Below are 27,167 nucleotides of genomic sequence, written 5' to 3'. Positions count from 1 at the left end.
CACTTCGCTCGGTGCCGAATCCAGGGACATCCACTGACTCCAACCAAGCTTATGGTGTAGGTGCTACCTATCTGAGGCACTAGCCACACTCAGCCACAACATACCAAGCATGTACAGGATTATATAAGCCAGCTCAGCACGTGTGGGGGCTAAAACTGGACCCATACTTTCACGGGTCCAGCCCGCCCTGCCACATTCGGTCACCGGCTCATCAGCCACGCTAAGCCGTTTTAGCTACCGAGGCTGGCGCGGAGTGGGATGCCCCTCCAACCCGTCCGCCTTCCGTCGACCGAGACGAACGGGGCCTTGTCGAAAGACACCGCCGACGACATCTTTTCTCTTACTTTTCCCTCTCTCACAACCCAGAGGCTCTTTTTTGCTGTACCTGACGATGCATCAGACGTCACTACGATTTCTACAGACCATTTGGCTTCCACGGCCCTCCTAGCACATTTGGTTTTTTTCCGTGTCACTATTTACATCTCATGAATACTTAAATTGTGGTAAAAGAGACATCCGGCGCCGTGTTTCACTATTTGGCCACGAAAGCGCGTATAACTGCAACTTGAATACCTACATATCGACTCATAGATTGGCCAAGGCTTGCTTCGAAAGCCAGTGAACATGGGCGATCACCAGCCGTATGTGACCATTCGGTCTCGGCGACCCCATGACGGGAACAGCGTGAGCAGTGCAGACTCAACTGTAGGTGCCAGGGTCTCGGCGATCCAGTCGCGCAGAGTACGTGTAGACTCACAAGCCGGCCATGATCAGTACGGTTCCAGCTCCGGCGATGCGCCTCGGCCCGCCACACATGATATCAGCCGCGTGAGCTATCACGTCAAGCACCTCGATAGCTTCGCTCAGACCTTGGAGAATGTAAGTTGAAAGATGAAGTGACGAGGCTAGGTTATATGATCCAGGTCACATACTGACACTTCATCCACAAAGTCTGCAAACCGAGCATTTCCGAACCGCGGAAAATCGTCACAGCGGTATTCAAAGGTGCAGGCCTTGCTCCTGCATTGGGGCTGTGATGACCTTTTTGTGTTACCTGAGCTGGAGGACCTGGAACGGTGCCTCCGCGAAGATTATGCCTTTGGCACGGAAATCTTTCCTATACCGTCTGAGAATTCACATTTAGAGCTCATGATGCAGGTCGGTAAGCTGATCAAGGACCACGAGGCTCAAGACACGCTCTTTTTAGTCTACTACGGCGGCCATGCCAGGATAGATGAGTCTCGTCAGAGCACTTGGTGCGCGTAAGTCTGCAGCATTATCTCATCTTCATCACTCATATTCTCACAAATTCATTAGCACTCGACATCCCGACTCGCCATGGCTCCAGTGGTCTGCCATTCAGACCTTGCTAGAGCGCTCGGCATCCGACGTTCTCATCCTCCTCGACTGCTGCGCGGGAGCGGCGAGCGCAACGTTTCCCAACGGCAACAGCATCACCGAGACCATCTCCGCCTCGAGCTGGGACGCCATCGCCCCAGATCCGGGCCGCTACTCCTTCACAAACGCCCTCATTGAGGTAATGCAGGAGTGGAGGCTCCGCACCTTTTCCGCGGCCATGCTGCACGCCGAGGTCCTCGCCCGCCTAAAGCACCCGCGCCCCGTCAACATCAACGGCAAGGTCTTCGAGGCCAGGTCGACGCCAGTTCACTTCATGATGACGTCGAACCACAAGGCGCCGAGCATCGAGTTGTCCCGGGTCGTGCCGGCTGAGCAGCGGCCGCCATCGCCGCCATTGGATGCCGCGATCACTGCAGACGAGAGCGGATCGCCCGAGGGGATGATAGGTGGGCGAGGGCCTGGCGCACCAATGGCAGGGGAGCCGAATGAGGATACGCCGCATGTCATGATCTCGCTGGCACTGGAAGACAATCAGCAATTGGATCTGAGCGCCTGGGAGCAGTGGTTATCCAACTTCCCAGCCCTGGCAAAGTACGTCAAAGTCCAGGGGGTATTCAAGAGTCATTCCACATTGCTCCTCTTATCTATGCCAGTCATGGTGTGGGATCTCCTGCCAGAGGACCATGCAACCTCATTCATAGCCTTCATTCGTTCCAATAACCTAGTGTCAGAGAGGAGTCGCAAGGACGAAGAGGCTAGGGTGGATGTTCCGGTGAGCCGAGGCGCACGTATAGCGCATGACAACACACAACCGGACTCCGCGTCGATGGGCACATTTTTCTCGGAAGTCACATACACGAATGCTCCAACGATAACAGGCAGCGTCGTAGGGACGCAAGTGAGAGGCAGTGAACCAAACGTGAGAGTAAACGAAGGAGGACAGACCAACATCCAGGAGCTAGACGCTGAATCACCATTATCGTCGCCAATCGTCAGACCATCGCGGCCCCTTCAGTCGCCAAACTCAACAGCTTCGATTGGAACCCTACAACGGCACCACACCTCATCTTCTCAAGTATCATCGGATGGGGCACCAATATCCAGATCCATGATTCCGAACCAGCAGAGAAGCGCGCGGAGAACCATGTTACACGATATCCCAGAACCGCCCAAATTCTCACAGCATGTTGAAATCCTGCTTCAACAGTACTACAAGCAAGAGCCGTTGCCAAACGATGATCAAAAGAACTTTGTTGCCTCAAATTTGGGCATAGAGCTGTGGCACGTCGAGGTAGGCTTCATCATCCACACTGTCACGTATTCAGAATAGTATAGTAACTGTAGTAGGCCTGGTTCCATCACCGGCGGGAACGGGATGTCGTCTCGAAGCAATTCCAAACCCTTAGAATGGGCGGTGGCCCAACCTCAGAAGCATACCAAGGAGCTCAGATGATACTGCCGCATCACCTTCAAAGAATCATCGAGGTCCTTTCTTCTAGCAGGATCCTAATGATTGATCTCCGTCCTCCAGCAGACTTTGAGAAATCTCACATCATGGGAGCAATCAACCTCCGCGCCCCCTTAAACTTTATCAAAGAAGCCTCATTTGACATGATCGAGCGAGCGTTCCCAGACCAACGCAGCAGACAGGTCTTTGGCGAGTGGCAGTCCACCACATGCATGGTCATCTACGACCGCGTCATAGACGCCTCACGGGACTGCCCATTAGCCGACACCCTCTACGACAAGTTCAGGACCTGGGGCTGGCCAGGCAGGTGCTTCGTTCTCAAAGGCCACTACAAGGAGTTCAACGTCTCGTACAAGACTTCCATCACCGGGTCCAAGGTGTCGGGCGAGGCAGGGCATCAGCAGCAGCAGCAGCAAAACCCGGATCCCCTCCGCCAAGAGACATCGGCGGCCGCACCGTCAGAGACTGATGACGCGGCGGCGAGGAGAGCGCAGTACCAGGAACTGCTGGCTCAAATCGACGACGAGGGAATAGTCGCCAGCAGTAGCAGTAACAATAGCAGTGGCTACTACACCTCGTCGTCGAGGCCCGATCCCAACCACGACCACGACCCGTCGGCTACTAGCTCGGGCCGCGGCGCGCGAGCCACGACGAGCCAGCATGAACGAGACCTCGAAGCCGAGTTCCGGCGTCGCGTCCCGGACCTCTACCGCAAAGCCCTGGAAGTCCATGACAACAGCGGTAGTGGCGGAGGCCGGGCTGCCGAGACGCCGCGCGACACTCCCGCCTCTGCGCCCGCCCCTGGCGCTGCTTCTGATGACACTGGCAATGGCGGTGGCGGTGGGGGGACAGGAATAGCAGAAACGGTGACGGGTACAGCAGCAGTAGCACTAGCAGCAGCCAAATCATCAGAGGAAGCAGCGACAGGAACAGCGACGAGATGGGACGGCGGCTCTGCCTTGCGACGAGGTGGAGGTGGAGGTGTCAATGCCAACACCACCGACGGGGAGGAGGACAGGAACAGTACCACAACCTTTGGATTCGACACAAAGGCGCCGCTGGTCGAGTATCTCGACAGAGGCCTCTCCCACATCCGGCAAGGGAAACCCGTCACGTCCGCCGCGAGTGACAGCTGGCGACCCATCGACGTGGCCCCAACCTCTTCGTCGTCGTCGCTGTCGCTGTCGTTGACAAACACCACCAACACCGCGATTGGTGGGATGTCGAAACTTGCCGCGGAGGGCTGTCATGCCCACTTTGACTCAGGGGCCGCCGTCGCCGTCGCCACGCCGCTGGGTTCTTCAGATGATTCTTATGTGAAGATCAGCAGGGGAGATGCGCAGTACGCGGGCGATCTCCCTGCTCGTCTTGGTAGCCCCCCGAACCCGGGCCATCAACACCAGCAGTACCATCACCATCACCGCCAGAACCAGAACCAGAACCAGCACCGCGGCGGCCTCGTCGGAGGAAAAGACGGGACGATGAGGGATGCCCACGTCGTCGTTGGTCCGTCCGGGGATGAAACGCCCAAAAGGGGCCGGGGCGGTTTCCTGAATAAGGTTCTGCGAAGGGCATAAACGTTGAAAGCGTGCTTGCCCCTGGTTCAGGTGTCATGGTTTTCTATAGAGTTGAAGAGGGGGGGGGGGGGAACTTCTTTTCCCGAACATGGGGCTGGCTTGGAGGGCCAGAGGGGAAAAGGGGAAAAAAAGATGTGATGCTCGTGGGCGTTCGTCTCAGGAACCCTTTTTCATCTCGCGAGCTGGCGTCTTTTTTCGGACTTTTGGTTTTGGACGGAAAGTTGTATGGCGTGTATGGTGTGTGCGTGTCAATGTCGATGGTCAGGGCATAACCAAGCAAGAGCCCGTCAATGGAGGAGAGTTGGGCTGGGAACCATCTGTGGATACACACAACATGCGATGCTATTCACGACACACCACCACCACCACCATCTCCTTCTCCTCTGTTTTCACTTTGGGCTTTCTAGATTGAGCGTTTCTTTCCCCCCGGTTCGATGTTTTGGGATCAGGGGCAAATTTCTAGTTGGCATTGATGGCAAGACTGTAGATGAGCATACTTTGGTTTGGTTTGATACCGGTCTGGAGGAAGCAGTTTGTTCTTGGTGGGTGCCCCGTCAGCCCTTGTTGTTCAAACCAGTTGGAGAGAGAGAGATTTCACCTTCACACAAGCAGGCGAGTGCGGGTTGGATGGTGGCAATGATGTTCGGAAACCGGAGTATCGTAGTTTATCGGACATGGACCACATTAGGACAAGATAATCAGTATGTATGTAGCGTAACAGAAGCAACAGCAGCATAACCTGGTCACAGCCTTGTAAGGTGTTCCCCTTCTTCGTCTTATTCTGTTTCCCGTGTGCTATGCTTCGCTCTATCTCGCTACCCCTCCATATTGTATCGTGTATCTGTGTATGGTGGCATATGTTGGCCCCTTCAACCCGTCCATGCTCCCTCGCTTTCGCGCCTCTGCCTGCTTTCGTCTCTTCTTTACAAATCTGATAGTCACAGTGTCGTTTGGAGATATAGGCGAGAACAACGCTCCTGCCTGTTTCTCCAAGGGGAGGGGGTGTTGGGTTTGGAAGTTGGGTTTGGTGGTTGAACGGACGGACGTTCGACAAAAATGCCAGGGGGCATGATGGAGGAGACGGACGAGAGCGACAGAGACAGAGAGAGATGCGATGGAAAGGGTCATCCCTCATCCTTCTCCGCCAGCACGCAGCGTATGCACCTCTCAATTCCCCATGGATCACCCCTTCCCGCGACCCTTTCTTCCCGTCTCTTCGGGATGTTTCTGTCTAGGCTTTTCGTTCAGGCATACAAGGGGGAACAAGAGTCCGACAACCAGACCAGGCTCAAACTCAGACTCAATACCAGACAGACCCGGCAATGGCCTTGTAGCACCGTTCGTCTCGAACAGAAATGTCAAATACTTTTTTTTCCACTTGGTACGTGCCAGCCCTTGACGTTTTGGAAAAATCCGCAGTTTCTCAATGCTATCCATTCTTTTTTCTTTTCTGCTTAGTATCTCTCTCCCCTATTTTTTTCCCTTTGGACAGCACTCCCCTTCCTAACCTTTTGCCCCCTTGAACCCGGAAGCTCGGGTATCACGTCATCCATACCTGATCATGGTTTTTGCTATGCTTTAAGGACCCCCAACTCAACAGCAAAGACACATACGCAAGCACAGAGAACGACTGAGAGGTAAGAGAGAAACAGCAAGTCGCACCAAGGCAGGCATACCCTTTGCCGATTCTGGTCGGGCTTACCCATGCCTTGTCTTATTTGTCAAAAGGTCCGGACGGAGTTGGTTGGGAAAAAGGGGGCATACAGGGAAAATCTCCAACGTAAGGAGAACGAAGGAGGGGAGGGAGGTTTACCCGAGTCTACCTACTCTACAGGGTTGCAGCAGTTACAGTGAGTGGTTGATCATAGATCTGTGGCGAGAGATAATCAATGTAGATCCCCTTGTTTCCTATACTAAAAACTGCCGTTTTGTTTATAACATGGTTTTTCTTAGTTCCAATATATTGGCTCAGCTTGTGGTAGTGAACGGTGCTCAGGCATTGGGAACCTCGCTGCTGTTATCAGGTACTTCATAACTAGTACAGCTGGAAAATAGTAGACGAGGAAAGAGAGAAACATCACGAGTAGCTGGTTGGTCGCCTCCGGGGGAAGAGGGGAGAAACTGGTGTCCGATCCGAAGATATGCAGGTTTCGATCCCATGTGTGCAAATCAACCTACGGCACTTTAGTCTCACACTCGTCCAAGTAGGGAGATGCTCAATGGTCAGTCGCGAGCGGTTGTACCTGGTCTGATGTCTGCTCGCGTGTAGTGTCCAAGAGTACAGGAGACATACACTAGTACCAGCGGGCGTTTGCCAGGTATGGGCAAGTTTCTATCGCATGGCAATGGAGAGGAGGTTGGGCAAGGACGAACGTCCGGGGGGGGGGGGGCGCCGCCACCGTCAGCAAGCAGCAGCAGCAGCATTAGTCGCAGCAAGTCAGAGCGAGAGAGAGAGCGCGCGCGGGATCATCTGTGTGCCTGCTGCCTTCTCATGTTCTTGCCGAGCTGCCTGTCAAGTGGAAGGGACGACCTGACCAATCCAAAGCTCGGCAAGACGAAGGTCAATCACGGGCGTTCTTCTTCAGATCAACGAGACGAAAGTGACAAATCGCTCTGACGCCGGGTGTCAAAAAACGTCCATAGTTGACAGGTAGGCGCAGCAGGGCAAGGCAAGCATAACCTGCGAGCGGCCCCGAAGAGACGGGTCGGGTTGGACGGTTGGCTCGTTAGTGGTGGTGTCGTTGTCTTTCCTGTGACAAGCTTCACCTCAAGATACTCTACGGATACACACACTCTCTCGCTCGCAGGATATCGTCCAGAAGAGGCAAACAGGTCAGTGACTTTTGTCTACACGAGCGTGCGGGCGGGGATAGAGGGACTGATGTTTCTTCTTTCGCGACATGTCCAAAGGGGAGGGGGTGCGGTGGGCGTGGCGCAGTCCGTCAACTCGGTCCCCAACGTTTGCTGTCAAAAAGAGATTTTAGAGAATGCGACTGGTTGGCAGATGTGACAAGTCGTCGGGCCCCCTTCTGTCTTCTGCTGCCATGCCAAATTCTGAGAAGGGCGTGGATGGGGTTGGTGGGTTGCGTAGTGTGGTGTAGGTAGGGATTCTACAAGCAGCAAGATCCTGTAGGTTGCAAACCGTCCCATTTTCCAGAAAGGAAAAAGAAAAGAAACAGAGGAGAGAAGGCAGACCCCCCATCCCTGCCTGCATCACGGACGGAGAAGAAGGGGGAGAGTCAGCGAGAGTACCCGAACATCGACAGACGGTGGTTTGACAGCGGGTCATAGATATGCACGACATAACATCATGACGAGAATCCGAAGGGAAACGGAGACAAATCAGAAGGCGGATAACTCGAGGTCAACGTGGTGAAGAAACAATTCCGCGCCCGCTTTGGCACTCCGACAGGTTCTGGAGTTTCTCTCTAGATTCCGTGCGCTGTGTCTGCTGCTGTACGCTACATTCGAGCCCATCTATCGGGAAGAGAAACGAATCTCTGCATGCTGAGTTCCCCTTGCCCTGTTGTCTCCTCTTCTACTTTTCTTCTCTCCGCACGACGCTCGTTGTTAGAAGAAGGGAGACAATGTATGAGAAATGTCAAATTTCGCTGTCGTCGGGAATTCGCATCCAGACCTTGGATGCGAGAACGGAATGCGATTCGCTCGCCAGAAATCGTGACAGGTGCTAGGTACACCCTGGCACGCCGGGGGAGGAGTTCCCAGCCCCAAAATGAAGTTTTTTTTTTTTTTTTACGATTTGACAGGGCGCTTGGACCATGTTAAGGCTGGGTTCAAGCTCCAGGGGACGATAGATGGGAGGGGATGAGGAAGCGGATGGATAGTGGACTGGATAGATGAAGACAAGGAGTCTTTTGGGTACGATGTAGGGATTGTTGATGAGCATCGCCATCCGGCTCTGGAGTCTGGCATTGGCCCTGGCCGCTCTTCCCTGTGCCTGTCCTTCTCCTGTCTCCCCCCCTTCTACTCATCGATCTTGATTATGTACAATCATTTTGGGGGCCCTTGGAGTCCCTTCCTGTTGCAACATCATCCATATTCGTATGCACGAATACACCAGAATTGGCAGATTGGAAGCCAACAGTCGGCTGGCTGGCCGGGATCAGATCAAGGCAAACGGGTGGAGAACGGGCATCGAATTCTGGCACCGGTCGGACCTGCCTGTTCAGTTTCAGATGTCCGGAAGCAACGCCAGAAGATTGCCAATTGAGCACGGCTTCCGGGATAAGGTCTGCCGCGAAGAACAAGCCCAGAATTTCTACCTGCGGTCATTGTCCGCGGGGCGAGTTAACAAGTTGCGAGTGGATGAGATTCCTGACAAGCCCCATGTTTCCCTTCGGCCCTCAGGGGCCGGGAAAGCCAATGTGTGAGCCCTTCGTGCCCTTCTGCCTTTTCAGATCCCTGCTGGTCACGCCAGTCTTGCGTCCAGCGTTATGAGGGTTGCTCCCCCAAGCCTGGCTGATCCATGGTTATGACGGGGAGCATGGTGTCGGCAGAAGGCATGTTTGGATGTTAAACCTCCTAGCCACTTTGCCACCCCACTCGAATCGTCCTAGTCCGATCCATCAGCGTTGGATCTGGTGGTCCCCTTGCGGCTGTCAAACTTGACAGATCCCCTTTACAATTTGGTCGCCAGTGGGGAGAACCGAGGCCGATAATCGATATGACTCCCACCGTCGAGGGGTGCAGATGGAGCTTCCGGCCAGGTCTGGCAATAAGACCTTCTGTGCCGGCGGGAAATGACTTCATAATGAGCCCAGATATCTCGTCAAACTGTCCTTTAACACGCTCCTAGTGGGGTTCCAACATCTGCCGATTCCCAATAATCTTTCTGCGATTCTTTCAACCTTGCGACCGCCGCTTGGATCTGGGCCTGGACTTGCACTATGCACCTTGTCAAATGTAAAGGTATGCACGTCGCTGGCTCGGGACTCGGGAGTCGAGTCGGGAGCCTTGCGCCCGGCACGCCTTGCTCGAGATCTCATCGAACCCAAAATTCCCTTCCATTGCCAATTCCCCCCTCAACCGATTTAAAAGTGTCACCGAAATAATCCTGAGTTGTGCCCGATAAAATATGCTTTTGCCCCTGTAGGATGTTGACAGGCTGTGGTTGTGACGGCATCGGAGCCGCAAACTCTCCACAACAACGTCTGCGCCTGCCTTTCACAGAACAGACGATGTGACTGCCCATTCTGGCGCTGCTGTCCTCTTCCCGCTGTGACGCTACCGCTGGGCGTTGACGGTTGCTGTCACCCTAAAGGTTCGCGCTTGACATGCGGAGCAGAAAGGCGGCTGCATCAACTGACGTTGCCGACAGCTCGACGTTGCCGCAGCCGAACTTCTGTGGACGAGAGTGTAGGTCCAGTCTGAATGGAACTACCGGTTGGTGGACCTCACGATCTCCATTTGATATGTCTGTGTCACTTCCAGGGCGCCCTGAGGAGCAAGGCCCGTACATGATGTATCCAGCACGGCCGCCCCAAGGCGGCTGTGTTACTCAATAAGGAGCAGCTTGCGCGACGCGATACACGGGGCCGTGACCAGGGTCACCACAGCCCAAAGATCCGATCTGGGTGTTCCAGAGAAGAAAATATTGTCACGACTTCTACTCGCGAGGTACAGGTGATGCCCGTCTTCGTAAAGGATCCACTGAATCCCCAGGTCCACGGGATGGTTGGACAATATGACTTGTCTTGATTGCACCAAGAGATTCCAAAGCGGCGTAGGGCCCATTTGGAAGCCTGCATCTTGTACGACGTGCCTGACTGTAAATGAAAGGTTGGGCCAAGCTGGTGGTGATGCCGGCGAATCCCGCCTGTGCAGTACGGTGGTGTCTTCCATGTCCAACGTGAAAACGAGCCGTTGACGGCTTTACGTTCACGAAGCCCATGGTGAAAGCCGTTTGACCCAGTTAGAGGCATAGCAAATATGAGTTGCTATTGATAGGAGAAATTGGGTGTTCGAAAAGGCTGTCGAATCGACTCAAGGGAGCCCTGTCCTCGAAAAGCGGAAATCGTCAGATGGCAGACGCTTGTATCCGAATATCCGACAGACCCATTAGTCTAGATTATGACAATCTGTAGAACCTGGATCGAAAGTATATTAGCCTTTACTGGTCAATAGCGTGGTAGTCATTCGACATTCTCTCGTCGTCAAAATCCATCACTGATCAGAAGCATGCAGGAAACCGGTGGGACGTCGGCCATAGTCCACATTCGAAAAGCAAAGCATCTGGCTTATCGGTCGTAGATCATGCGAGAGCATGCTTCATCTTGCAGCAAACTGCTAGAAGGAATCTCGCAAAAAAAGCAAAACTTTCGGTGCTGTTCGAGTTGCTAGCTATCCATGAGGTTGTACTTCGTACTGTATCAACTATACTCTGAAGATAACCCGAGTTCCACAAATGGTCTCCAGATCCCAGGAACTAATTGTGGCTAGACCGAAGATCAGTTATACGGCTTGGTCATGGCTATATCCTGTATCCAACTGGCGGACATTTGACCAAGCCTCTTGGACACACTGCGAAGACATACTGACGCAACAGAACAGAATGTGCACAGATAACTCTGTTACGAGTTGAAGGTTCCGCAGAGTACAAGACACGCTGAGCTCTGTCCCGACTGAAGACCGAAAACAAGCACGGACTCTGTGTCATGTGGACGAGAAGCTGCCAGATGACAGGCTATAACACGAGTCTTGGTAACACGCCGGTTGCGGTATGTTACTGCACGTCGTCCTGTCGTAAAGCCGTCCTTCCAGTTGAGGAGCTACTGATGTAGAGAGCCGTTGTATTTGTTAGTAGTTACCGACGCCGTGAGTAACAGCAGTGTTAGGAGTCAAGGGTGTATCGTAGACTGGGAGTCCTCGACTATTTGCCTAGAACAGGTAAACCATGCGGCTGGTTCCAGGGACCACAACTGTGCAGCACAGTCAACTCGTCAAGCCCGTCTTTGCGAGACCGACTTGACCTCAGCGGTTCGCAAGAGGCGCGAGCAAGGGGCTCTGGCCACAATAGAATAAAGGCCCGCCCATAGGCCCAACCTGAATGAGCGGGTCATTGAGGCGGTGATTGTTGGCATGAGGTGTCAGACCGGAAGGGTGCGGCTCATCCACATTTGACAGGCGATGGAGGATTGCTACTGCAAGATTATCGATCTTGCCACGATTCACTGGCGCGGTCCTGTCATCCAGCTCCAGGGTCGTCGAACAATTGTTGGTCTCTCCACGGCAGCGTGCTGGATACGGTCCCTGGGCTGTATCAAAGGACCAAACCCCCGGGAATGACAACTACGGCAAAGCAGCCCACTCGTTCGTTGCCCTAGAGTTTGACAAGGTCGTGATGGCAGAATTTCTCCCGCTGCGTTCTCAGCTGGCCCCCCATACTTGAGTAGCGTCCTCAGCGTTGGCGTTGCACCGCTTCGTATGGCCTGCGCGTGCTTGCAATTATTCTCTCGTAGACTGCATCAGTGGTGTTCGTGTCCAGACTTCAGACGTTCACCAAGTGGCTCCTTACATGGTCGCCAGTTCGGTACGTTTCGGTAGTGAAATAGGGACGGAGCCGGTTCCGAGTCGAATCGAAACGTGGGGCCCAGAGAAGAACAAGATTACTGGGGTGGTACGGTAGCAAGACATCCCTGAAAGCACCCCAGCTGGCGGGCTCTGCCGTCTCATTAATGGAAAGCCGTCCCCTTGTCTTGACAAAGGAGATCCATCTGGATGGGAACCCTCGCGACGGGTAATCTTTGCTTAGTTTGGTCATTTTTGCGAATATGACCCCTGCAAATGCGGTTGAGTGGGCCACCCAGCGATCTGGCAGGCCGAATAAGCCTGGCATTTCGTCGAGAACAACGAGTCCCGTTTCTTTCTCCCTGATGGAGACATCGTGGAGCTGTCAAACGTACGATATCCGTAAAAGCCATGTGTTGGTGCGCAACAACCTGGAGTTCGAATGTCCACCTCAGCGATCCTTTGCGGGCCCTTCTGCAATACAGACCGGACATGCCGCTCGAGTCTCGACAGATAGGATGCGAGGACGTACGTATGTTGGAAAATTTAGCAAAAATAAAATTCTGGAGGGATTGTCAGCACAATCGTCCATAATCGCGCCGCCCGCCGACATGGCACATCGCAGGACGGATATCTGGGCCATAATCCGTGCAAACAGATGAAGGGAGGCTGAAGCAAGTCAATCGGGTCTTCTGAAACATGAGGCGTTGAGGCGAACAGACGCTCACCACGCGATGGTGATGTTGTGTCCGTTCGGGCGGACTATTAATCGATGTTATGTTCTATTTCAGTCGATTTGAAAATGTGCTAGAATTGTTTTTCCGTCAATTGTGCTGTTGCGTTCAAAGTTTTCTAGAAAGACATCCCTGACAGCTACCTGAAGCCTCGGGGAAAATGTTTGGAGTCGGCGGGCGCCATTCCAACCTAAGTCGCGGATGAACGCCTTCGGGAGCAATTCGGAGCATACACTGTTGTGACACGGGGTATTTTTAGGGTTCCATCGTTCACTCCCCCGTACATCATTCCTTGTCAATGCGGTCAGAACGGACCTGGATCGTGTGGGTATGACAAGGCAAACCTCCACAGCAGCCCGTGAATCCCCTGTTTACCCTTGAAAGGTGGAGGAGCAAAAGTGCGCGGTGAAGCTGGACCGCGTTGACCGCTGCCATGCCCGGTGGTACTGAAAATCGCTGGTTCGGACAAATCAGAAGGGCGGCAACGTGAGCGTATGTATTGTACTTGGCGCTGAGCGATGTGCAGACGGGAAGCAAGATCGATTTGGGAACGGCAGCGAGTCAAGATCGCGCATGCTGCTGGCGTCTGCAGTGCCGACCGATGCAAATTGCATCTGGCCGCATCGGCGAGGCGGGCGAGCTGAGGGGATTCGGACATGGTCCAAAGAAACGACAGCACTCATGTATGCAGTTTGCTTGACACGATGTTGCCAGCCAATGGGGTGTACGCGTTGTCAGGCGTAGGCAGGCACACAGACAAGCATCTGGAGCCCATCAGCTAGCACTACAAAGTGCTCCAGCATGAGTCCAGTGGGAAGATCATCCTGTCCCGTTCTGCGGGTGGGCGTGTGCTCCGGCGCACAGGGCAGCGGGAACGTGCAATGATGGCGGTAGATTGTGATTGAATGATGATTAGTGATGTCGGGACCGCCCAATGGCTGAGGCTTTTGGAAGATTGGTCAAAGGCTTCCAAGGAGCGGAGACGAGCAGACAACGGAAGTTCCCAGCTGTCCCTCAGGGATTGATTAAGTCGACTGTGGGAATTAAATTACCACCCCCCTGAACGGATTGAAGAAGAGTCGACTTCCGACGTCGTAGAACGATGTCGATGTATTCTCGATGGGGCTCGGTCCCGATTTGATAGCCAAAAGTCGGTCCTGGATGTCAACGCGCAGCCTGTGGCGTCCAGCCTTGGGACGACGGGGAAAAGATAACTGACGGGGGGGCCAATCCCACGACGGCAGTAGGAAGAGCAGAGTTCTTCTAGTCTGCTTCGGTTTTGCCCAGGTAGAAACGTTTAACCTCGCCGAAGAATGAGTCTGGCCAGAATTTGAAACGGCACCGAATAATCGGTCGGTTCTGTGCGTGGACCGGAAGGAACCCGCGCTTGACGGTGCCATATTGGGAACGATAAGAAGCCTGTGTGTGTGCGTGTGCTCGCGGAGGTTGTTTGTTGATCGGGCTCCCAGCAGAGTGTCCATTGAAGTGTCCGATGTACACGGGCATGGCACATGTTTCTGTGGAAGGGTGGTCGAGTACGAGGGCCGGCTACTTGCACAAGTGCCTAAATGATGGATGTCCTTGGTGTGCTTGCTGGTGCTTGGTGTGAGTGGTTGGATGGGGGTGGGATAGGAGAAGCGCCATCGGGCGCATGTGCGGCTTGCGCATATGCGTGGCCCAGATACCGGCGATGGCCATCGGTGAAGGTGAGGTTGGTGAGTTTGTTGTCTCCCCTCGGATTCATCACATATCACATCGGAAAGGGTCATCGTTGGCGGATGTTCGCAGCAGTTGTCATGCCCGGGTCTATGGCACCGGTCAAGACGGGTGTGGACGGTTAGCAAATGAGAAATCTGGATCGGAAAAAGCCTCCCCGCTCCATCTACCAGTTCCTGGATGGGAACCAATGGGAAGGGGCAGTGTGGAAGGGGTCTCCTCCGGAAGGAGAGATGCTCACGGATAATTGGGCCCAATATTCCGTGAGGCAGGCACGGCGCACACCGCACTGGAGCTTCCCAGCTTGATTGTCTTCGTACCGTCCTTGTCTTTCTAACTGATTCTTAGGGGTAAAAGTAAGGTACTTTGTCATGGAAGGTACGGATATCTGTCCCAAATACGGCATTCAGACAGATCAGACACAGATACAGATACCCCGTACGGAGTACTCAGTCCAGAGAACAGGGCAAGGTACAGCCGAGACCTTGCACTTGCTTTCGCTTGCAACTTGCAGGCAAACAATTCATCAATCCAATTCACCTTGGAGATGGAAAGTGGGCCTCTGCTTACGCCAGGCGTCCCTTACCTAGTACACAGTAAGGCTCAAGGTCCAAGGCCAGCCAAGGGTCAATGTCACGGTTGGGCGGGCAGGGCAGATTCGAGACCGGGGGCCAGGGGCCGGCCCAGACAGGGAGTCGACGACATTCAATGCAAGTCACACTCGCTGTCCGTCCTTTACCTGCTTCCGACTATGACTTGTCGGTTTTGCAGCCTTGCCAGAGTGAGGTTGGGGGGTTCTGTTTTCTGCAAGGTCACAATAAGATTACACTTCTATTTTCTCTCTAATCTCCTTCAGTACCGGTGTAGAAGCAAGCCATCGGCATGTAGCCCGTGTGTCAAGTGACGTCTGGGCGGAACTGAGGACGCAACGGCGTGCGGGAATCGGAACTTGTTTTCGAACGTTCTGGGGGCGTGATATCGTGCGAAGACCTGAACGGCAAGGTCGGTGAGCCTTTGAGGAACTACCAGGAGACTAGAGATGGCCGTCTCTGAAGCCAGCTGTGTCAGGCTGCTGGAGCCCGCTGTCTTCTGCTTATGCTGGCGGCCCAGCCCATTGCTGATGGAAATGGGAAGTCTGGGCTAGAGATCCACGGCTTGGGCGAAAGCAGACTAGTGTTATGAGCGTAGTGGCTATTTGTGTCCCGTCTGAGAGTCGTTGATTCCATTGTTTACCTTACCTAACTTTGGTTTGACGTTTTATGAGGGGATAGGAAGAAAGTGCGACGAGAGAAAAGAGTAAGGAGGAAAGGAGGCTGGCCGCTAAGGAAAATGGCAGGTGCAAGTGAGACGGCAGACGCAAGTGCAAAGTGCAAGAACCAGTTGCAAAGTCACCCAGTGGCTCTTTTCCCTTCAACCCGACCTCAACCCGCGTATCCACTTTTCGGACCTTAATGGAAAGAACCAGCTGCACCACTTGCTCATTGGCCAGCTAGACCTTGGTCATAGGAAAGCTTGGATAACCGGGGCACGTACCTGGCTCCATTAATACCTAAGGTAATAGGGAAGCTACCTTACCTAGAGAGACGACTTGCCTTAGGTAATACTGCGGATAACTCCCAAATCACTAGTCACAACCACACAGCCCGAACGAAATTGATGTAGTTTTCACTTTTGAGGCTAAGGCACCTCAGTAAACAATGCATCTTATGCACATCTCAGACTTGTGCTAGCCAGGCTCCTCTCTGACGGACGTATGCAGATGCCATCTAATCAGGACGCATCAGCTTCTGCGTCGCACCTCGAGCTGGCGCCCCTGCCATGCGTGCCAGATGCCAATCGCACCAGAGGACTGAAAGTCTGAAGACGATGCACGCGCCAGGCCGGGTACAAGCAGAACGCCCTCCACACCATCACCACTGACCACTACCCTGGGTCTGTCGGTCAAGCCTACCGCGGTAAGCTGGAATACCTATCGATGCATACAGATACACGCCATCGGGAGCTCCATACCGATGGTTGTGGCAATGGCGAACGAACAGAATAGCGACCACAAGGGTGGAAATCCCTCATGCCATGCAGATGAGAGTCGGTACAGTGCATCCCCGAGATCGATACCCAGCATCGGCTACGAGATCTGGGCAAGCAAACCAGCAGCCTCCCGCGCCTCCCACCATCACCCGACCCTTGCCGTTGCCGCTCTCAGCCAACCAGAGACAACCGCCGTGTCGACAAGAGCGCCATGTGCAATCCCGACCGGCCTGGAGAGGCGTTCCGGTGACCCAGATCCAAAGCTGGTGACGGCGATGGCGATGGCGATGCATATTGCACGACAGAAGAACCAACCGTTACAACACAATATACGCCATTTCATGCACTTCATAACAAGCAAACACCGACCCCGCCCTGGCTGGTCCGTATCACTTCACGAACCAGCACGCATCCATCTTCCCTAGATATGCACTTGGACCATCCAACAACACAGCGACCTCAGACAAGCCAACGATGGACTACGGTGCCATCTTCTATCTAGCCTGATCCCGTGCGAACGTGCTCATGGAGCTTGGAGCTTTCTGCACCCAGCTTGGCTTCCTACGTCCAAAAGGCAGTATAGTCGCCATCACAAGCGCCAAAACCAACCATGTACTGTGCGCTGTCATTCTTGTTCGGCGTTGCGACAAGCATGCATCAACCAACAAAGAGCCCGTTGGCTGGTGGCGTGCAGCGGTTGTCGTCCTTGCCAGCCCTAGACACAGACTGTTGGCCTATCGCATGGGCCGCTCTGCGCTGGGAGAGGCCGTTGTATCGCCGGAGGAATCGGTACCTGCAGTGGGCGCAGAGTCCGCGTGGTTGCTCTGGCTAACATGCTACTCTAGCGCAAAGTGTCTGGGGGATCGTCATGCTGGCCATTGCTGAACCGCTGAGCAAAAAAGAGCAGCAAAGCCTGACAATGAGTAACCCGAGAGACACGACTGGATTCTGGCCCAGAGTTCGCAGCTGTGACGGGATCGGCCTCGCACTGCATTCTCACCATATCAAACAAACCCAGCCAGCAGGGGGCGTCTGGGAACCGGGATGCCGTCAACCGCCGCGCCAGGGCCAGCAAGTGATCACGCTGCCCTTTGCCATCTGAGCCAGTTGAGCCAGTCGGAGTGCGGACTACTCGAGGAGTGAGTTAAACAGATGGGCGACCCAAATCAAGGGCACTCGAAGCAACATGCAGACTGTATTCTGGACTGAATATCCATTCGGCACGTCCCTTCAAAGGACGACAGGCACCACAGCTGCAACGTCTCTTCCTTACAATACGGAGTACATCTCGAACGTCAGGCTCATGAAGACACCATGGCCCCTGTCGACCCATCAGTCAGCACCCGGGCTTCCGTCTCGCCTGGTCTGCACTCCTGTGTATGATGTGCACCCCGTTCCGACGGAACCCCAACTCAACTCTTGGGGCGCAGCAACTTGAGGCGACACCTGACAAGGAGCCTTCATGACAGTTCCTGAAGAGCCAATCGCAAGTTGAGGATGCGTTTGACAACGTGAGCAATCCCATCTTTGGTTCCGATCAACCTCAGATCAACCATACCGTGGTCGCACCTTACAGCCAATCGCAATTCTTGTTTACCTAGATCTCACGAACCTTCCAGCCCTTCGAGCTGTCATGCACACGCCTTGAGCCGTTTCTGGGACCTGTCAAAGGGATTGTGAGCAGAAAAAACATCGTGGGACCCCAGGCAATACCGTCGCAAGGATTCGCCACGGCCGCCAGGGCAAAACATTGATGCTACTCGGAACCTGCCACTTCCTTTCCAGCCACAGACAGGCCCAGTCAATTGTGGTGCTGACCGGGGCCACATGATCACCGCGGTAGATCTACGTTTTTGACAGCTCTCCCTCGCGCGGACGGCTTCGGCTCCGGAGGCGCTGCCTGTGTACCCTGCGACAGACGACAGACTCGGCCCCTTCCTGGAGTTGAGGCTTGACGATTGAGGCCCCAATACCCTGATTAGCCTGCTTCCGAAAAAAGGTCTTCTACCAGAAGTTGAAACGGTAGTCAACGGTCTTGACCAGAATGCACTTAGTGCGTCTCTCTGACTCGGTGGTTCTCTCAGCCCTGAGTGCATCCTCAACAACGCAAAGACGTTGCTGAAGAAAAAGTAAATAAAAAATTACACATTCTGTGGGCGGCTTACAATGGGCGACGAATAGGATATGGAGCCAGAAAGAAGACGCCTTGAGCCGCATGACACGCTGCACCTCGATGCTTTGCGGGGAGAAAGACCAGGGAGGGGGGAGGGTTGAGTGACAAAAGTTACACTTGTCAAAGTTTGATCATCACCAATCGCAGACCAGCAACTATGCTCAAATGGATGCTTCGTTTTGAAGTCAGGCCTGCAAACACTTCCTGATAAGGCAAATGTCAGAACGATCCGATAGCTAGACGTGACCCGTCATGGACAGCCGCGCCGCATACATCGCACGCAACTGTTCCAAAACACTCGGACGGAAGAAAAGCATCCAATGGTGAATGCCGTTTCAGTCTACATCGGTTGTCCTTGAGTCGAGGTGCCATGGCTTTTGTTGACAAGCACAGCCACCATCATCGAATGTTGCGGACGAGGCATCAAGCCAAGTTGGAAGCTCAGCGACTGGTTGAACCCAAGAACACCCAGACACACCCACGAGGGAAGTTTGGGGCACGTCACAGACGTCAGCTGCGACCGGGCGATTGACGGGTGGCTTGGAGAGTCAAAGGCAAAGGGAAAACAACAACAGAGTTCATCGGCTTGGTTTCTTCAACCCAAAGCTTGGGAAAGCTTGGGATGGACGTTTGAATCGTGTTCCCTGCCCTCTCACTCGTCGACAGACTCGCGCGGCTATGTCAAATACTTGAGCCTGCGACGCTCGCGGACCTTATTCAGGACTCGCACAAGAATGCGATACCTGAATAGCGTTAGGATTGGGCTGAAGGGGGTGGGCGTGTCAGCGGCGGATGGCATAGCCGCTCTAGCGCACAACTCAACCTTTGCTTGCTTACCTCTCCTCCCATCCAGGAGACTTCCGGACCCGCCCTATTGTTTAGGATGGCTGTTAGACAGGAATTTTGGGGGAGGGGAGGGGGCGTGGACGGGATCGAGAAAAGACAAGCAGGGGAGCGCCATCACGTCAGGGCTCCCCTGGCTGCTACTCTCCTGGCCTACCCCCCAGTCCCCCCTCCATGAAAACATCGTCTGTCCATCCATTCACCTTATCCGCAGGCACACTCGTCAGACACACCACCAACTTGACACCAGACATGCACACACGCGCATATTGGCATACGAGCTCGAACCGGAACTTCAACAACCAGTTGCAGAACCATACGCCCCATTGCAGCTTTGTGACACACCACCATTCGCTTTCGTGACGGGAGTTCCCTTTCCTGTCAAGATGTCTCCAAGTCATGACATGTTGGACGTATGCCTGACAGTGTTGAGAGTTGTCTCACTCCCTGACCATGTGCACAAAAAAGAAAGCTGCTGGTATTTGCAGAATTAACGGCGCCTCCCTGGGTCGAGGGCGCGAGCACGAGCGATGGATTTCGCCCATCAACAACAAGATGCTAAATCGAGAGATTCGAGAGCTCGAGAGTTACTAGTCCTCTTCTACGGCTATGTTGACCATTCTTCAAGAGCCGATTGCTCACGGACGATGAAGGTTGGTCCAGCAAGAGATTCAGGAAAATTCAGGATTCCCGCTGTCTTCTATTTTGGACTGCTGAGCTCGGACGGCAGTTGTTCGGCGGGTCAAGAACGCCATCTTGAATAACAGATAATTTCTTGGGGGTGATCGCTGTATTGCCGTTCACGACATCCGGGACCTTGATTCTCAAGGTTGGAGGGTGGTGGATAGAGCCGACAGGGCCTTCACTGCTCGACCTTTATCGCTTTTGTTAGACTTCATCTTTCTTTCGGTAATGCTATGGGCACTCATTCATGTCAATATTGGACAGAATCTGTCGTATACTGAACCCATCTCCGGTTTACCATGTTCCCTCGCTGAACCTGCTCCGATCAGGAAATGACGGCCAGCCGGGTCAGAGACCGTTACGTACCAGAGTAGGAACCAGGCCACCAGTGCCAACCCCCGGTCTAGTTGATGGGGGCCTATTCTTCATTTATGTCAATTGTGCAAATCTCTATTTTATCCTTGATTCTTATACAAGGACTGCCTACGGAGACGGAAGTCTTATTCACTTTAATCCATCATAGGACCTGAGCGCGGCCAGAGCGTTGCAAGCGACAATGAAGGGGCTTGGCTGGGAAGGTGAGGTAACTGGTTGAAGCCAGCGCGCCAGTTGCATATGTGATGGCACGTTGAATAGTGTATCCGTAGCAGGTGGTCAAGTCGTTGGAGTAATGCAGCGCCATTGACTCTTGAGTACTCCGTACCAACTGAAGTATCTCCATATCCATAATCCGCCGGCGCCGCGCGCGCCCCCCCTTCGGGCAATTTCATCTACACTACGTACATCACAACCGTCCTGGCCCCGGGTGGGAGCCCACGAGCAGCCGGGGAGCACAAGTAGACCCCTGCCCACAGACGCTACGGCTTCCCTAGTGGCTCTTTTTCGTGTCACTGTTCGAGCAGGCTAGTGCTTCTCCCATCTCTTCCACTCTTCTTCTTGTATCCTGGTCACTTTCTTTCTCGTTCAGACCCCTATCCATGCTGTCCTGCTGGCACATCCTCAAGTACCACCTCGAGCTAGCATAATCAGTCCGTTGCCCGCCAAAGGGAACGCCACCGAAGCAATCCTAGGACCAGGCCCTGACTGGGTGTGGGTACGGACGGTGTGGTCCTGCGACCCTGGTCGAGATGGGCAATCCCATCCTCCTTCTTGTTCCTCATCGACGGCCTGCTTGTACCCTGATCGTCCTCTTGCCATGCCACCCTTGCCCATGCCTCGCAGCTCTGGGCTAGTTCAGGTTTAGTCTGTTCCGTCAAAACCATCCTCCCTCCCCCACATCAGCAAAGGCCTCGTTCCCAGATACATAGCAAGGCATTAAGCATCCGTGGGCTGTGCGCTTCTTCCTCTCCAGTCCAGTCCAGTTTACTTTGCTCTACTACGGATACCTCACAAGCACAAGTCTACCTACCAACCTACTCTCAGTCAAAGTCTCCACGGTCCGATTCACAAGAACCTACTAGTTTGGGGCTCTTTCGTCTGAGGCTGGTTCGTGTCAGTTTCAGTGTGCTCAAATCACCGTCTTAATTTGTCCAATTTGGCCCGTCGCCGGGTCCTCCTCTTCCTCCTCCTCGACACTTCTCTCCCATTTCCTATTTTGGCACCACATCTGTGCACCGCTGCCCGTTAATCTTCCTGCACAAGACCTCTTCCCAAGCTCCAAGATATACAAAAGGACTGCCATCCCACCTTGCATCTACCTCCAGCATCACCGACCATCATCCCATTCGAGCTGCTTGTTGATTCACGGCTGGGACCACTTGACCATCACATCAGCATCCTTTTATCGCTTCTACTTCTTCACGCCTCTGTCTGTCGTTGACGAGCAATAACAATACTACTACTATTCGACCTCGCCGCCGAACAAGCTTCATCAAGCAAGATACAACAAGCAATCGTTCTCCGACGTGCTACTTTCACACAAGAAAAAAACGAACTTTCCTGGCTGGACCGTATTAGGTACAGCTTACTCGCATACCTTTCTCCACATAAGAACCTGGGCTGATCAGCAGCAGTCCTTAAAACCGCCGTGCGGCTTCATCATTCGAGTCCGCCAATCTTCTTTTTAACCCACAGGATCGAGCACCCAAAGTGTCTCGTCCGCAACGGTCGTGTCTAAAAGACTTTCATTCTCAAAGAGAACAGCACAAGATGTCTATGCTCGCCATGGCTGCTCCGTCCCCCCATTCAGCATTCAAGAACTACCCCTGGGATGGCGGCAGGTCTTCCTCAGACTACTCCTCGCGCCCTCGTACTGAGCCCGAGAGAATCGCCTTGCCATCAATTCGTCAGGTATGACGATTCTCGCCGCCCACAGAGGCGTTTGAGCACACAACTGACTAGTATACAGGCCATCCCAGAACTCCACCTTCGCCTGCAACCCCAGGAGGCATCAACCACCAGAACTACCTCTTCCAACACCTCGCCAACAGTCGGATATGCCGGTGTCATGACGCCTCCCGAGTACGTTCACTCGCCAAACTCAAACAAGAGGAGGAGACTCTCAATCGACGAGGAGCAGGAGAGCGAGAGAGTCAGCCGTGTCCCCAGACTTTATGAGTCTCCTGCTCGCATTCCTCAGCGCCAGATTTCCCCGCCAGTTCCTTCCCGCGCTGCCACTGAGAGCTGGACTGGATCCGCAAGGACGAGCCCTTACATGTCTTCATCTGGCATGCCTTCCATGAGATCTCCCGCCATGGAAGTCAACGAGCGTCTCGAGTCTCGCCCAACACTTCCCAGCCTCCCGCCCATGAACTTCGAGAGGGAATCGATCCCCATGCAACGTGTCCGCGGCCACTCCCAAGACGAGTTCCAGCCCATCCGCCCTTCCATGGCCATGTCTTCAGGACCAATGATGGAAGCCACTCCTTCATACCGCCCCAGCGGATACACCTACGGATACCACCACCCCAGTCGAGTCCAGTCTCTTTCCCTCGGCTCCATTCACCCCTTCGACCGCACACCGTTCTCAGCCGCCGGCTACGGTCACTACCCTGAGTTCATGCGCATCGGAGAGCTTGGAGCCATGGGAATGCACGGTGACAGCAAGCAACGCAAGCGCCGTGGCAACCTGCCCAAGGAGACGACTGACAAGCTGCGTGCTTGGTTCGTCGCTCACCTGCACCACCCCTACCCCACGGAGGACGAGAAGCAGGAGCTCATGCGTCAGACCGGTCTGCAGATGAGTAAGTTTACACTTTTCAGAGCCCGTTAGGTGTGGGACCAAAAAAACGCTAATCTTTTTGCCTCTAGACCAGATCTCCAACTGGTTCATCAACGCGCGGCGCCGTCAGCTTCCCACCATGATCAGCAACGCCCGTGCAGAGTCCGACGCCATGTCCAGCCGCAGCGGCGAGAGCAAGATCCTCCCGTCGACAGAGCGCAGCGAGTACGACGACGGCAAGCGCAACAGCGTCCCCCTCAGCGATGGCGAGGCCTTTGATGAGGACATGGACCTGAAGCAACGGCGCTCTGCACACATCAAGAGGGGAAGCATTTAGAAGAAAACGCCTCTTGAATCATCCGAGACAAAGAAACGAAAAACGTCAAACAAAAAAATACTATCAACGCCCAAGACAAAGGGCAACCTCCTGCGACTTAAGAATTCTTTTATCACTATACCAGACGCGCGCTTCATTCTATCTTATCATCATTAACGACGGACCACGACCGCAAAAGACCCAACCACAACAAAATTCGGCAAAATCAGGGGCAAATTTCTAATATTCATGAGCTTTGTATAAAAAACAATACCGCCAGGAGTTGATGGGATCAAGTCCCTCCTCCTGGAAAGCACCCTTTTCTACGTCGACTGTATCTATGGGGATAATGTATTCTTACACAACACACAAGAAAAGGCGACTTGGGGTTTTACATCACAACACACACAAATGGGACAACTAGGGGCGGGATCTGGAAGGGGGGACAGGTGGGGGAAACCGGATTGGGCTGGTCGGACAGACAAATCTGCATAACAAGTTTTTCTGGACAACTGTTTTATTTTTTCACAACTGGGGTGGGAGGTGTTTCATGGGTTAGGCAAAGGGGTCAAACATTTTTATTTCTCTTTCTCTTCAACCCAAAGAGCCAAACCAGAGGCTTGAGCTTCTCTCTTCATCACAGGATACGTAGAACGATATCATTGTAACAAATTCTCTTTATTTAACTGTCTATGAGCCTACACACAAAAAGGATGTCATTCTCTTGTATATAGTAAAAAAATATTCCAAGATCACATTTCTTAACTCGAACTCCAAATCCATTGCTGTGTCCAACACTCAGAAAGATTGACAAGTTTTTTCTCCTCTGTATTTCTGCATAGTCCACCTGGTGAACCCAACAGTCCGGCACCATAGGAAAAGCAAGACAGCCCTGCCTCAGAGTAAAAGGGGGTGGTGTGTCAGTGTCTAATGCGCTTGTTTCTTGACAGTGACAGACAAACATGTTCCCTATGTCACATCCCTCTTTGGTAGAACATTTCTTGTCCAAAACAAACAAACAAACCGTCGGAGACTTTCAAGTCCACGGGCCTCTTTTCTGGTTCTTCAGCTGAACAAAAGTCAAGAGATGGTGAACAATCCAAGCGCAATGTTTACATTTTGCACGCAGATCCAATCGGACACAACAAAACACAATCACCACTAACACTGTAACTTTCTACAACTAGGCAACTAAATAAGAAATCAAGAGGCTGGGCTGAGAGGTACGTACGTATGTGTGTGCATGTATGTGCATATGTGCGAGTGTGTGTGTGTGTGTTCGAACATCAAGCAACAAGAAACATGAAAAGTCTGTGTGGTTTTCCAGTTCCTGGATGACAGTCAAACCAAAGCCACTCCCACCCCTCCCCTCCTTACCTTGCCTTACGAAAGGCCTGGCTGGCTACGTGCCGTGGTATTCCGACAACGTCACACGCATGGTGTTGGGTCTTGTTTTTGCTCTCCACATCCATCCAACCCGGACACTTTCACCGTGCTCATCACCTTGCCTTAGTCGAGGGCTGAAGGAGGAGGGAGGGCTGGTAAGAGCCCCCTCCAGGGCTGCGTGTATGTGCATGTGCGGGTGTGCGTAATGCGTTTTGCGTATCGCTGTGCATTTGCGTTTACCTGTGCGGTTGTTGCTGAAGTGTGAACATGGAGAACTTGGAGGCGTGTGAGAAAATGGCGGCGACCCGAGATCCTGGGCGGCGAGCTCTTAGTTCCGCGGAAAAGGTCCGTCCGTTTACAGCTTTGCCCCTTCAAACCACCCCGTTTCCCGCCTTTTTGCCGGTGCCGTTGTGACCAAGACGTCGATGATATCGTTGTTTTGTGCGCGGCGGATGGACGTTTCTCTTCAGAGACTTACGGTCAAGGTGAAAGGGCGGACTACTGCAGTCGCCTCTTCCCTCGATCTCAGTCTCTGTGTGATTTTCCCGCCGTCACCGCCGCTTGGCCTCTTTTTCCCCCCTCAGACTCCGGTTGCTCCGTCATTACACACGGATTCTGCAGCGGGCGGGCCCTTTTCCTCGAGGGGCTGATGGTTGAATGAATAGTCGTCACGCAAAAAGGCGGGATGGAGACAAGATCAGACACTGTAAACGCACGTTTGTGTCGACAAACCCCTACAACAATTCTCCGAGATTGTTAGAGAGCGGCCGCCCTCTTGGTGTTAAATAAATTGTTAAGCTGACCGAGTTTCTTCAATGAAGGCCACCATCTCTTTCTCTAGTGTCCCTCTTAGAGCTCTTTTTGGGTGCCGGGCTAATTAATGTCTGCTTGCTAAGTTGACTAGTCTGATATTGTAGTTCGTCGTTGGCCCCCCCTCTTTGGAATTATCCCGCCATTTCGTTATGACAACAAGTCCGCCTCTTTTTTTTTTTTTTTTTCCAACGCGATTAGTTTGTGTGGAGAAGGTCCAAAACTTCTGCAAGCACATTGCATCACATTAGGTGGTTCATGTGGGCAGCAAAAAGCGAGTGACTGACGAGGATTGAGGAGGCACAGAGGCTGGAGGATGAGGTGAAGTACCAAGCTACTGTATGCTCTAATGTAAGGTGATGCGTGTGTTTGGTGATTTTTGTGTGTGAGTACATGTAAGTCTACCTTATGTTGTACATGGCCGACGGCGTTTAGTAATGTATGTGGCGTCGTGAAACGTGAAACCTCTCACACACAGCCATTTTCCTCGGGTTCTGCAGCTCTCTCTCTCTATTTACACTGCGACATACAAAAGTGAAAAGAAGACTAACGCTTCATGTCAGGGCGTTACAGCTGATTCGCTGGATTCCGAACATTGAATGGGTAACGAAACTGTAGGTATTTCCCTGCGTGCTTGTACGAGATGGGGCGGGTATCAAATCAGGCCAGGGCAATAAATCTTTTCCTTTCTTTTTTCGGTGGTTTCACAAAGAGCGCTGCAGGCGCGGACGGATTCGGGAGGGGCCCTCCCCTTCCGCCGCCCCTTCTCTAGGGGAATCACGGGACTCGCGGAAAATGATAATACGAGAGAGGAGAAGTCAGGAGCGTAAAGGTGAAATCGGGTCAGGTCAGGTCAGGTCAGGTACCTGCAGTTCCTGAGCAACCCACACCAAAAGTTAAGTACGGATGCCGTGGCGTAATCGTTCATCAAGAAAAACGAGGCCAGCCGCAGTCTCCGGACCCCAACAACACACCAACACACAATGACATTGACATAATGGAGCAAACACCGAAAAGGCGGAGTGGGCTAAATGTTTAGAAACCTCCATCATCGGCCGGCCTTACAAAATACATGGACCACACTCACACTCACACCCGCATTCACACACATAATATCCGGAATGGATGCTTTACTCCACAGGAACTAGACACGTCCCCTACCTTAGTTTACCCATGGCCCGCCGCGCCGTCCGTCACAGAGGCACACCTTGGGCAGTTCAAGTTCTGAGTGCGACCCTTCTTTTTCCCTCGGTGGCAGGCCTCGCCGTCCTTTCGCGCTACCTCACCTTACGGGCCTGGCTCATGGGAACGTCGGCGAAGCTGTGGTAGCCACGCAGACGCACGCCAACGGCGCAACCTCTTCGCACAGGTGGGATGGACACCCAC

The 27,167-nt window shown here is 53.4% G+C and overlaps 7 protein-coding genes across 7 annotated transcripts; 5 read left to right on the top strand and 2 right to left on the bottom strand.

The window, feature by feature from the left end:
- Positions 1–624: 624 nt before the first annotated feature.
- CPAR01_08814 (uncharacterized protein) lies at positions 625–4,404 on the top strand (the record flags this gene model as incomplete). Its single annotated transcript, XM_060493081.1, has 4 exons — positions 625–879; positions 952–1,262; positions 1,318–2,650; positions 2,707–4,404. 4 exons carry the CDS (start codon positions 625–627, stop codon positions 4,402–4,404), a joined length of 3,597 nt encoding a protein of 1,198 aa, XP_060347211.1.
- A 225-nt stretch (positions 4,405–4,629) lies between these two features.
- On the top strand, positions 4,630–5,142 carry CPAR01_08813 (uncharacterized protein; the record flags this gene model as incomplete). Its single annotated transcript, XM_060493080.1, has 1 exon — positions 4,630–5,142. The coding sequence occupies one exon, from the start codon at positions 4,630–4,632 to the stop codon at positions 5,140–5,142; it is 513 nt and encodes a 170-aa protein (XP_060347210.1).
- A 3,326-nt stretch (positions 5,143–8,468) lies between these two features.
- CPAR01_08812 (uncharacterized protein) lies at positions 8,469–8,795 on the top strand (the record flags this gene model as incomplete). The annotated part of the gene is made up of 1 exon (XM_060493079.1): positions 8,469–8,795. The coding sequence occupies one exon, from the start codon at positions 8,469–8,471 to the stop codon at positions 8,793–8,795; it is 327 nt and encodes a 108-aa protein (XP_060347209.1).
- A 151-nt stretch (positions 8,796–8,946) lies between these two features.
- Positions 8,947–9,174, bottom strand: CPAR01_08811 (uncharacterized protein; the record flags this gene model as incomplete). The annotated part of the gene is made up of 1 exon (XM_060493078.1): positions 8,947–9,174. The coding sequence occupies one exon, from the start codon at positions 9,172–9,174 to the stop codon at positions 8,947–8,949; it is 228 nt and encodes a 75-aa protein (XP_060347208.1).
- Positions 9,175–11,394: 2,220 nt separating this feature from the next.
- Positions 11,395–12,184, bottom strand: CPAR01_08810 (uncharacterized protein; the record flags this gene model as incomplete). The annotated part of the gene is made up of 2 exons (XM_060493077.1): positions 11,395–11,712; positions 11,939–12,184. The coding sequence occupies 2 exons, from the start codon at positions 12,182–12,184 to the stop codon at positions 11,395–11,397; spliced, it is 564 nt and encodes a 187-aa protein (XP_060347207.1).
- A 4,209-nt stretch (positions 12,185–16,393) lies between these two features.
- Positions 16,394–16,834, top strand: CPAR01_08809 (uncharacterized protein; the record flags this gene model as incomplete). The annotated part of the gene is made up of 1 exon (XM_060493076.1): positions 16,394–16,834. One exon carries the CDS (start codon positions 16,394–16,396, stop codon positions 16,832–16,834), a length of 441 nt encoding a protein of 146 aa, XP_060347206.1.
- Positions 16,835–22,257: 5,423 nt separating this feature from the next.
- On the top strand, positions 22,258–23,606 carry CPAR01_08808 (homeobox domain-containing protein; the record flags this gene model as incomplete). Its single annotated transcript, XM_060493075.1, has 3 exons — positions 22,258–22,398; positions 22,457–23,291; positions 23,359–23,606. The coding sequence occupies 3 exons, from the start codon at positions 22,258–22,260 to the stop codon at positions 23,604–23,606; spliced, it is 1,224 nt and encodes a 407-aa protein (XP_060347205.1).
- Between the last annotated feature and the right edge of the window lie 3,561 nt (positions 23,607–27,167).

This window comes from Colletotrichum paranaense (assembly GCF_030867605.1).
Source record: "Colletotrichum paranaense strain IMI 384185 chromosome Unknown Scaffold_7.1, whole genome shotgun sequence".
NCBI classification, from domain to species: domain Eukaryota; kingdom Fungi; phylum Ascomycota; class Sordariomycetes; order Glomerellales; family Glomerellaceae; genus Colletotrichum; species Colletotrichum paranaense.
The sequence above is the reverse complement of the archived record's forward strand: the minus strand, read 5'-3'. Positions and strand labels throughout refer to the sequence as shown.